Source organism: Hordeum vulgare, chromosome 4H (assembly GCF_904849725.1).
Source record: "Hordeum vulgare subsp. vulgare chromosome 4H, MorexV3_pseudomolecules_assembly, whole genome shotgun sequence".
Lineage (NCBI taxonomy): Eukaryota > Viridiplantae > Streptophyta > Magnoliopsida > Poales > Poaceae > Hordeum > Hordeum vulgare.
In genome coordinates, this window is record NC_058521.1 from 482679603 (window position 1) to 482691425 (window position 11823).

At 45.3% G+C, this 11823-nt stretch overlaps 2 protein-coding genes across 2 annotated transcripts; one reads left to right on the forward strand and one right to left on the reverse strand.

Annotated features, from left to right (window-relative positions):
* Nucleotides 1-257: 257 nt before the first annotated feature.
* LOC123449052 (protein DA1-related 2-like) lies at nt 258-4704 on the forward strand. The gene is given in 14 exon segments (XM_045126130.1): nt 258-697; nt 1896-2035; nt 2220-2304; nt 2397-2535; nt 2620-2740; nt 2834-2917; nt 3015-3092; nt 3094-3134; nt 3305-3360; nt 3363-3517; nt 3595-3657; nt 3749-3864; nt 3972-4030; nt 4113-4704. Coding segments are annotated over 14 exon segments (1524 nt in total). The 5' UTR covers nt 258-651; the 3' UTR covers nt 4454-4704.
* Nucleotides 4705-5550: 846 nt separating this feature from the next.
* On the reverse strand, nt 5551-9264 carry LOC123449053 (mitochondrial substrate carrier family protein V-like). The gene is made up of 7 exons (XM_045126131.1): nt 8855-9264; nt 8206-8382; nt 7971-8117; nt 7399-7500; nt 7240-7310; nt 7090-7157; nt 5551-6168 (listed from the first exon to the last, which is right to left on the reverse strand). Exons 1-7 carry the CDS (start codon nt 9074-9076, stop codon nt 5927-5929), a joined length of 1029 nt encoding a protein of 342 aa, XP_044982066.1. The 5' UTR covers nt 9077-9264; the 3' UTR covers nt 5551-5926.
* Nucleotides 9265-11823: the final 2559 nt, after the last annotated feature.

Here is an 11823-nt window from a genome sequence, read left to right on the forward strand (position 1 = left end):
TCCTTCTCTCCCCCGTTCCCGCGTCTCTCCGGAGCATATCATCCTCCACGAAAAAAAAAACATGCATACACCATAACAAAACCGAAAAGCCAACGAGGGGCATACATTCCCGTTGACACAACGAATCTCTCCTCCCTCCTCTTTCCCCTCCGCCCAGCACGAGACCAGCAAATTATTCGCCCCCCCCCCCCCCTGCCTGGGCCGTGCGTTCGCCCACCGCTAATGCGCCATCAACTGGCGCCAGCCAGCCAGCGGCGAAGAGAATTTCCTAAAGCCGACGGCCGGGATCGCGCTAATCTCTCGCCCTTGGTTGCTTTTACGCCGGGAAGCCGAGATGCCGTCCGTGAGGTGTGGGCGGCCGGCCGCCCTTCGCTTCACCCTCAATCCTTTCCTTTCTGTCGCCGCCAACTCCACCACCACATAGCTTTATTCTCCAAGAACTTAAGCCCCCCCTCTCCCCCTCCCTCCTCCTCCTCCGTCCATTCCAGCTCCTCTTGCCTCTCGATCCTCCTCCCCCCTCCCCTGCATCCTCCCCGCAAACATCGTGATCGCCGCCGTTCTTCTTGCCACCGCTGTTATTCCTCGACGGCTGTCAGCGCGGTGCGTCGTGTATATATATGCCGGGTTCGGACACCGGTGCTTCCTCAGTAGATGGCCTACCACCCCTCCAGGGCTTATAACCAGTGCGGCGGCCACGGTAATCACAACTCTCTGCTCTTCTATTTTCACTACCGTACGTGCATGGTTGCTCCTAGATTTTACGCACGTACTTCGGCGCCACCAGCCGTCGTTCTCCTTGTCCTTGTTTTCCCTCGCTAGAGGTTGAGCTTCTGTTTGCTGCCTTTCGATTTGAATCGTGGGTTCGTTTCAACTTTTAGATTAGAGAACGCAGAGTAAACCGTCGGCGATCCATTTAACAACATACATAGGTGCAGGACAAAAGGAAGCGAGCTGAGAAAAGGCGAGATGAGTTTTCAGCTATCTTTTCTGTGAAACGTAAGACGACAATCAGTTTAGTCTCTGTCTGCTGTGTTTTGCTCTATCCCTTTCATAGCAAACTTCGATTATTTTACCGGTCGATCCACGTGTGGGCTAACGAACCATTTTTTCTTATGCACTTACTGTATTTTGAGACTGATATCCATTAGGCCGGTCACATCATGTACAGTCACTAGCCCATGCTAATAGCGTGGAGAAAACTGTGTTGCAATCAATCAATGTAGCAAAGGCTTTGAATCAACATTTTCTGACAGTCATGCAAGAGGGGGAGTTAGACTGAAACTGACTCTTACAATCCAGGATAAACCAAGGTCCACCAAGATGGTGACTGACCCTGACCCTGGCCGCGCCTGCGTTGCTGTCGGTGGATGAATCGGTGGTAGCACTGAAAAGAAAAGGAAGATATATAACTGTGATTAGCACGGCGTAGAGGCGGCCATGTTAGCAACCCAAGCAATTTCCGTATGTGTTACTTGATCCTGTTCAATGCAGGTATTCCGTATTCGTCATCTGGCCTTTTTTCAATAATGTTCCCATTAAACGCCCCATATAAAAAACAATAATAAAAAGTAGAAAAAACTGTAGTTAAGAGCTGATTTCATTCGAGTGGATTTCCATGATGCAAACAAGAACAGTTCCTGTAGTCTGCGCATGGCATATAGTAGTGACTGAAATTCAATATACATATAACTGTCAGAGTGTCGGCTCGTGAAGGTTCAGAGCTGCTCATGAGAGTTCTAAAGCTTCTATCTGACAATAGTCACTCCAAACTTTCGCCTTACAGGGATTAGTTGGTAGGGCGTTGCTCTCCACTATTCAGTTGAGCCACTTGCTTGAAATCCTGCTGACATTTCGCTTGGGCCTATTTGATGTTAATGTAACGTTGCTGTACACAGAAAGGAGATCCAGCTTCATGAAGTGGCTCTGCAATTTCCTCAAGGGAACGAAGCCCGTGGAGTCAAACCACCGGCGGCGGCCTCGGGTGACGGCGGGAGAAGAGAGCTCGCTCTGGCAACATGAACCAGTCAGGCCAAAGGTGCTGATACCCTCTCCTTGCCAGAGTCTGCCATTTTTCTTCAGTTGCCCATATCTTCCTGAAATTACAATGCATGAGTCACATTCAATTCACCCCCACATTTATTCAAGCACTTCATATTAACCTATTTTGTGCGATCATGGAACAACTGGCTGCTTAAACCTTTTTTTTTCACTGTTTCCAGAGGGAAGATCCACCTAGACATGACAATGAAGAATTGGACCGTCAGATTGCACTCTCTCTTGCAGAGGAAGCCAAACGTCCTAAAGGTACACATATACAGCAATGTAACCCTGTCCGTCACGCATTTCTGGTTAACAATCTCGTAAGAGTGTGTGATTTCGGTTGAATTCCGATACAGAGCGAAACCATAACAAGGGAGAGAACGATGAAGACCTCGCCAAGGCAATGCAGGATAGTCTGAACATGAATCCTTACATGCCACACAACCCCTATGCCCCCGCCCCCGCCCCCTCCCAGGCCTTGCCTAGAGGGCAAAGGTTAGCTGCATAACTTTATTCGTTGCCTTTCCTCCACTGTCCTTGAAAGAGCTAGTGTGTGAAGAAGCTATGTACATCCTGCAGGGTCTGTGGTGGCTGCAAGCATGAGGTTGGACATGGCCATTACTTGAGCTGCATGGGGATGTACTGGCATCCTCAGTGCTTCCGTTGCTCTTCCTGCACCCACCCTATCCGTGAGACTGAGGTGACCATCCTACACTCCCTTTAAGCCTTGAGCTACAGATCCATTGAAATAGAAAGTGACCGTCACCCGTTTTCTCTATCTTTGTGTTTCCAGTTCACCTTGCTAGGCGCAGAGCCATACCACAAGTTGTGCTACAAGGAGCTACACCACCCGAAATGTGATGTCTGCCTTCAATTTGTAAGACTCTTCTATGAATGAACTCCGTTTGACAAGAGCTAGAGCTGATGTTTGGATTAGCATGTAACTTGATTTCTTTGTGCGTGCATTTCTGCAGATCGCAACGAACAGGACAGGCTTGATAGAGTACAGAGCCCATCCATTCTGGGGCCAGAAGTATTGCCCCTCACATGAGCTTGACCGCACACCTCGTTGCTGTAGCTGTGAGAAAATGGAGGTAAAAATCTTCCCTTCTGCTTTTCCTTCAATTTTCAGGAGATGAATGCTTGAACTGCCAGTTATATAAGTGCGTTGCCAAACATCCACAACCTTTAGGGTGATAGTCCTGCATTTTAATTCCTCGAATCGCCTCTCCAACCACGAAACTTTCTTTTGCAAATGCTACAGCCAAGGAACACAAAGTATATGTCGCTGGGAGACGGCCGCAGTTTGTGCATGGAATGCCTGGATTCTGCGGTCATGGACACCGGTGAATGCCAGCCCCTGTACCATTCCATCAGAGACTACTACGAAGGGATGAACATGAAACTCGACCAGCAGATACCCATGCTCCTGGTTGAACGGCAAGCCCTCAACGAGGCAATGGAAGGAGAGTGCAAAGTGAGTTCTTATGTTCCTTTGATCGTCGAAGCAAATCGAAGCGTTGCAAATGTTAATGATCATATTCACTTCTGCAGGGTCCTCACCACATGCCTGAAACAAGAGGCTTGTGTCTGTCGGAGGAGCAGACTGTGAGCAGTGTGAGTACAACCTCTCAGCCCAAATTGACTTTTAGGGGTCAAATTATCCAGTAGATGATTCTTTTTGACCCTCTGCGGCTTGGCTACTCAGATACTTAGAAGACCCAGGATTGGTGGACATAGGTTACTAGATATGAGAACCCAGCCACAAAAGCTGACTCGGCGATGTGAAGTCACTGCAATTCTTGTCTTGTATGGACTCCCCAGGTCAGTTCATTCTTCACTGAGATGAGAACCAAATGCTGGAGTTCTTTGTCATTCTATGACTGGTGCGTCATTCGTATAAAATCAAAATATTCCCCACATGATTGCAGGCTACTAACTGGCTCCATCCTTGCCCATGAATTGATGCACGGGTGGTTGCGCCTCAAAGGTACGTGTATGAACAACCTGTGCTGACTGAACATTCCATGGCCGTATTTCTATAATTTGATCTGAATACATGGCACCTTCAGGTTACCGAAACCTAAGCCCAGAGGTTGAGGAGGGTATATGCCAAGTCATGTCTTACTTGTGGCTAGAGTCAGAGATTCTTCCAGCTTCTACAAGACACGCCCAACCTTCAACCTCTTACGCTTCATCGTCGTCGTCTTCCTCGTATCGACCACCATCATCCAAGAAGGGTGGCATATCTCACACTGAGAAGAAGCTCGGCGAGTTCTTCATGCATCAGATTGCCAATGACACCTCAACAGCATATGGTGACGGATTCAGAACTGCCTATAAAGCTGTCAACAAGTATGGCCTTCGCCAAACACTGAACCATATACGTTTAACTGGAGGTTTTCCTGTGTAACACAAGGAAACACCATGTCCATATCGGAGAAATGCAGAGATCATATGCACATACATAAGGAGATGGATGTGCTACAGAAGAAGGGTTCAGATTTCAGTGACCTTGCCTTTTCAGAGGGGTCATTCAGAGTGAATCAGGAAAGGAACTGCATTTACTCGAAGTAACAGGATGGAAGGTGTAATAAGATGAGATAAGAAACACCAATGTAACTAGCAGCATTGCCAATGCTAATGTATTGAGGTATTTATGTATGTATATGTGTAAAGTCAAGTTGTCTATTATTGATGTGCACATAAGCATGAGCACCAATAAGGCGAAGTGCAATGGAAAAAAAATCTGAAGTAACCTAATTAATAAGCTTACCTATAGAAAAAACATTAACCTCGAATCCAACACATCTTAAGAAGACTTAACTAACCTATCCATTAGCCCCAATCAGTGGCTTCACATTAGTTAGACAGTTCTTAACTAAGTGTAAGTCAGAAATGGAACCAAATGACATCATTCATAGGGAGAATGAAACATCAAACTAAGTTTACCTTTTGAGAAGAGGAGACAGTTACCGTCTTCTGTGGATCAGTTCTTGCAGTTCACACACCAGGACTGATGCTGGGCTGCCTCTGCAGCATATAACACATTAGCATATATTTCAACAAAGTCTCGATTTTGTCATCACCATGAGTTGCTTGGTTGTTGTTTTATGTAAAGGGCCACCAGCTCATTCAGGATAAGAAACAGAAATGCAATAAATCAGTCCTGGTGTATGAACAGCTAAAGTAATTCTAGAATTTCCAATACTCTGGTACAAGTACATAATGACCATGCGAGGATGAGGTACGAGGAAGTTGAACTCTTTTACAATGCCGACCCAGTAATTTGGAACATTGGTACACCAGACAATTTAACATAAGAGAAGAGGATCCATACATCAAAAAGTTTAACAAAAGAGAAGATAACCCAACATATATAAATCAAATGAGCATTGGCATTGTACAATTGAGGTACATTACAGGCATAAACCAAACAGATCCAAGATCCATATCAAGATGACTGAATGACAAGACTAATTGCAATGTTACAACCAAAATCACGGGTCATAAGTCATAACCTCACTGTATAACAACATAAATTATATCAGAGGCCGTGCTCCAGAGGTATGAAATTGTCAGGCTGAAGATGGTAGCCAGTACATTACCAACTGAAAACGTGAACATACACAAAACAAGGGTGGACAGCAAAATTTTGGTAGACCTATGGCACTTACTGATCTTCTTGGGTGCACTACAAGAAAACCTATAGCCATATAAATATTGTCTGATGATACTGCTACGTAATGAACTCCAAAATTTAGCACCACCTAAATCCTACCATATGCTACAAACACATCTCTTCCTCCCCCTCCCTCCCTAATAACCTCCAATGCTACTCTGGCCCAGGTGTCAAAACTGTCAAGCATGATCGGACTTTGGAGATCTATTCATCTGATGCCCCTCCTGCGAACATGGACTTCAGTGTCTCGTATGTCATAAAAATGAGGCCAACGCTTGGAACCACTTTGCAGTACTCAGGCAAGATCCCTCTATACAACCCTCTATAACCTTCTGTCTGAATAATATGCCCAAACGTTCCAACAAGTCCTGTCTTGTAAACATTGGCCCTCCCAGCTGCACCTTCCAACTGCTTGCGGCGTCTTACAAGATCCAATGGAAAGGTAACTGGAATATAATAAACGTAAATGATCAAAACAATGTTCATTAAGTTTGACAGGACCATGTTCAGTATAATAATAACAAAGAATAAGGTACTGTTTCTATGGTAATTCAAATAAGAACGCCTTTCTTGTTTGAAGTTTACATACAAAATTACTTGAGACCAAATTAAAAGGAATAGGCAATTGTCAAGTAACAAACAAAAAATACTAATATCATTTACTCTCTCCGTCCCATAATATAAGAACGTTTTGCAAGCTGTTTTAGCTTTGCAAAACGTTTTTATATTATGGGACGGAGGGACTACATGACAATTTGTTAACAAGACAAGTATCTGTCTCACTTGCATATAATTTCATATGCAGGTCGTTTTTATATTATGGGACAGAGGGACTACATGACAATTTGTTAACAAGACAAGTATCTGTCTCACTTGCATATAATTTCATATGCAGGTAAACATTTTAATCGTGTCAACTCTTTTTCAGAAAATTTGCATTGATAGGCTATGTTTATTGTTTAACATTTGCATACAATTATGATAATCCCTTTTGGCTAACAAGCTTTGTCCTATCTATCGTTTGGCTAACAAGCTTTTTCCTATCTCCACGGTTACAATCCCACAGCAGACCATAAAATATGTTGAGCACATCACAGTTTAGCAACCACAAACTCAGTCTTAGCAATACAGATGATATTATTCCTCATTTCTAGTTTAACAACATTACAAGGTACACATACCATTGACGATCTAGAGACTTGGTGGGAATTTTTACATACAGAAATATAGGCATTTAGCCTTTTCTTTGAAAACTAAGTATTTTCCAGCATGGAACTGGCCCAGTCAGTTTCTGAGAATCTGATCGAGCCCACTAGATTATCAATGAGTTTATGGTAACAAGGGCAGTTTATTTATAGATCACTTACTAGTTGATGATGCAACTCCTGAAAGACTTCCACAAGCCAAACTGATAAAGATAGGGGAATCATATGGCCTGAAAAGAATTCCAGGTAACACAAATTAAATTGATACGAAGTTGCATGAATATGACCCAACACGTATCCTGTACAACTTACCTCTCTAGTAGCCAATGCGAACGTAGAGTTTCATAAACTGAGAAGCTTATTGCTATACTGGGGCCTACTCCCTGTATTTCAAAGAATCACCAAAAATGAGATTTTACAATAGAAAAGCTCAATAAACTGGAAAATCAAATAAGTGCCAAATGTTCATACCAGTAAAGTGGGACCAAGACCCTTGTACAACCCTCTGGGACCCTCATCTCTGCAGATCGCAAAAAGAGCATGAGATATGCCCCTGTAGTAGGCTGTGTTCGTCTGCAATCATTCAATTGAAAAAGAAAAATTGGTTCAGATGCCTAGCTGAACACTGTAAGACAATGTTGGAAACAGTCTTCAAGTATGCTCAAAGCAAATAACTTCCTATCCAGACCGCAAGGCAATAAAAGGGAAGATGAGGGGGGAGGGGGAAGAATATGCAGGATGTGTATGTTAGCGTTTGGCATGGGCATCACCAGGTTTTATTGCTGGCAGTTATCTGTCCTCATCCAGCAGTATGTCAAGAACGCTAACATCAAACAGTTTGTTTACTAATAATTTTTGCAGGGCATGACAAGAGGTGACCAAAGTGTTACTTCTCTCCAATAAAAAATGAGAATCATCAACCATGTTATTGGAACTGTAGTCTTCTCCAAACAGATATTAATTTGATCACATGCATTTCATGTTTCGAGTGAAAATTTCAAAACAGTTTCTTTGAATTTCTACAGTTAGTGATAGCAGCTTACCTGAGCAGCCAGACGTGTCCGTACCAAGTCCAGTGGATATGTCAAAGAAGCTGCAGTTATCCCAGACAAGCCACCGCCTACCATTCTGACACCAACATCGGCACCTAATCCACCACTGTTGTCGAGACCAGGTATCATCTGAAGCCACTGCACACTCAACATTAATCAAATTAAGCACATATCATAAGTGACAAAGAATTGCATGTGAATTTTATACAAAAACACTTGTACTTACATTCTTATATCTCTCATAAGTATAGAAACTAATTGAGGAGTAAGGTAACCGATGTGCAATAGTTACAAGATTTCCTTTCCAGAAGGCTCGTAGCCCTTCTTCATAGACAATGCGCGACGCTTCACGCCATATACTAGTGTTGCGCATGGTAGCCACATCTGAGTGCATTCCTTGTACCTGCGCATAGAAATGATACAAATCTCAATGGCAAGCATACTATCACTAACTCTGGCATGAGCGCAAACGGGGTTCAGCACTGTCCGGAGCCACGTCCATGTGCACACAAGGTCATGATAACATCCGGCTGAGGTGTACGGCATGGAGTGTGCCGTGCATACACGCCATCGTACCGCAGCACAAGTCATATATATATATATGTGCATTAGGATTTGGTTTGTCTTTACAGTTTGTTTTTTCTTTTGCCTTAGTGCTAGAATTGGTCCAAAAATGCATCAAAATTCCCATTTCTCCGGTATCCCAAAGCAGAGTCATTCCCAAGAAGCTCAATTAAGTAAAAGATGTCACTCGGTTGCTTATACTAATATACAGGCCAACAGTTAGCACTAGAGGCTAGAGCAATCTGGTGAAAAAAAATTGATACGGGCACTCTGGGGTAAGGACGATTGGGCACTCTGGATAAGAGGCGCACCTGAAATAGGATGGTGAGGCGGGCGAGCGGCGCAGTGCAGGTCTTGCTGACGGCGCCGGCGACGCCGCCGGCGAGGAGGTGGAGCGTCGTCCCAAGCTTGGGCTGGTTGTGGTGCTGCTGCGGCTGCGGCTGCGGCTGTTGCGTCGAGTACCTCCGCGCGGCGACGGCGGCGGCGCCGTCCACGGTCGCGGCGGCCATCCCCACGCTCGCCTCCGTCTGCATCCGCCGCCCCCTCCCTCGTCGCCAGCCCACCGCCGCCTCTGGGGCGTGGACACTAACGCGGGTGACCGGATCGCGCGAAGAGAAGGCGGTCGTCACTAAACCCTAGAGTTTGGGGCGGACTGTGGGCGCAGGGCTTTAGGGTTTGGGGGTGTTTTTTTAATTTTCCGTTTCCGGCGTGGGTCGGCGGGCGCGAATAAAGACGCAGGGGAGGGAGCGGCGTGGTGAAAGCCGAGACCGACTTGGAGAGAAAGAGACGCTCCCACCAGTAACGGTATATACTTAGCATCTGGTTGATAAGATCTTTTTTTGGCTGGTTGTAATGGGTAGTATCATACTCCCTCCGTACCTAAATATAAGTCTTTTAAGATATTTCACTAGGTGTCTATATACGGAGCAAAATGAGTGAATCTATATTCTAAAATATGTCTATATACATCAGTATGTAGTCCATTAGTGAAACTCTTAGAAAGACTTATATTTAGGAACGGAGGGAGTATAATACTGTGTACGATACCACATCCGTAATGCATAGTATCATATGTTAGTACTATAGTGTAAGTTATTTATTGTCATGCAAGACACATAGTAAAACATCATTTAATATGATACTCAACCCTCCCTTTCTTCATTTAATTCTATGTCATCTCATCGAAATTGCTTAGTTGGCATGCATGATACTATCTATGATATTCCCGTTACGGGCAGTCTTAGGATGATGATGATAATGTCCTTTTTAATGAAATAAATATCTCTTTTTGGGGCATTGAATAATTATATCAATATATGTTAAATAAAAAACATGAATATATATTTTTTACTGGTAACCATGAATATTCCGTGTTTTATATTTTTTGTTTATGAAAAAGCATTGAACAGAATACAATTAAAATTGTTGTACATGAGCATATACTTATTTTTATAAACGCATATAATTACGTTCTATGAGCATTCCAAAAAACTGAATCAACACATTATTTTAAATTTAACGAAATCGCTACAGCCTTCTTAGAGATAGAGATTGATTTCCTTCACTAAATCATCATGTACATGTGTGTTACATATATATAGCACAGAGAGTGTGACAGTCCGACGCCGATGTTCAAGAAGATTTTCCTTTTATTCCCTTTTCGTCGTGTGATTTATTTTATCTGTCACATCATCATCGCATCATTCGCAACATCTGCATTGCATCGGCATCCCGTTGCCGCTAGTTTTCAAAACTTGCATCTGTTATTAGTTGTCGGTTCTCTTCGTATTCGTTGTTGCCTGTTCTTAGCCCGATCACACTCGCACGCGCCCGCGGCATCGTCAAAACCTGTTTTTAAAATTGTGTATAAAACTTTCTCTGATTGGGTTAAACATGACGTGCGGTCTTAATTAGTTGTAGCTAGGCCGCCTGTCAAATTTCGTCGCAATCGGAGTCCGTCTGGTACCCGAACGATCAACCGTAGCGGCACCGTATTCGGTCTATCGTCGGACGTTTTATCGATGTTTTAAATTAGTTGTCGGGTGCCCATTTTCCCTCTCATCTCCGGCTAACCTACTCTACACAGCCCATCAAACACATCTAGCCACTTCCTCCATTCGTGGTCGTCGGATCCCGATCGGGCGGACGAGGTCCACCCCACCAGAGACCAACCCTATATAAGAACCACCCCATGGAGAGACCCCTCTCACTTCACTAGGGTTTCCCCTAGTCATTTTTGCACCCACCCACCCTAAAAAAACCACCTGCTAGCCCCATCTCCTCTCTCCCCCGAAATCTCACCCCAAGTCAGATCTGGACCATTGGATTTCCATCCACAAACCCAGATTCGCCAGTTTTCCCACCTACCGGACATTTTCGTGGTCAAACCGGACACGTCCGGCGTCCACAGGGCAAAGGGAGGAGTCCCGAGCTCCTCTGCTCCCGCATCCTCTCCAGGCCGCCTGCCTCCCGCACCCCTAGCGCCGCCTCTCCCCGCCACCGGGCACCTTCGCTGCCGGCCCCGTGCCCCGAGGCCATATCCGGCCAGCCGCCGCCGGATCCGGTCGCATGCGATGTGCCTCGCCTCTCCCCCCGCAGTGCTCGCCGCCCTTGGCCCGCATCGTGCCGTCGGTGGCAGGTCGTTGCGTGAGTTCCCATCGCCGCTGCCTTTTTCCCATCGGTCCCGATCTGGACGAGGCAACCGCTCGCGTTGACCAGTGCCGCATCGCGCGTGGGCGCCAGCGCTCACCAACAGCTCGGCCAGCTAGCCAGGCCCAACGCGTCGCCGCGCCCAGCAGGCCTCCCCTCTGCGCCGCGTTCCAGGTCGGCCAGCTACAGTGCCAGCAGGCCCAGAGCGCCTCCAGCCGGCCCACGTTAGCGCCGCAGCATCCCAGGCCAGGTCGGCCTCCCCCAGGTCCGCCGGCCCCCCAGCTCCTCCTCTTTTGGGTCGAAGCCCAAGGTGAGAATCACCCCTATCCTTCACCGAGGCGTTGTATAGTTAAATTGCGCAACAGATTAGGCCCGGTAGTATATATATATATATATATATATATATATATATATATATATATATATATATATGCCTAGATTTGCGTGTTGTCCCAATAGGGGATTGTTCCGTATTTATTTTTCGTGCGTGTCCGGATTGCTCAAACCCCGTAGATAAAATGCTCATGTTTTTAGGAACCTTTTGCCATGTATTTTAGAGTAGTTATTGGTATTTTTGCATGTAGAATTCCGTAGCTAGTTTATTATATCACGTTTAGGACATAATCGCGCA

Bases quoted from the DNA above. Each gene is read 5' to 3' on its own strand.
- LOC123449053 (XM_045126131.1), bottom strand. From the start codon at position 9,076: ATGCAGACGGAGGCGAGCGTGGGGATGGCCGCCGCGACCGTGGACGGC. The intron at 7,311-7,398 runs GTATGAACATTT...TTTGAAATACAG, and splicing joins GTCTTGGTCCCACTTTACTG to GGAGTAGGCCCCAGTATAGC. The intron at 6,169-7,089 runs GTAAGTGATCTA...ATTATATTCCAG, and splicing joins AGGAGTTGCATCATCAACTA to TTACCTTTCCATTGGATCTT.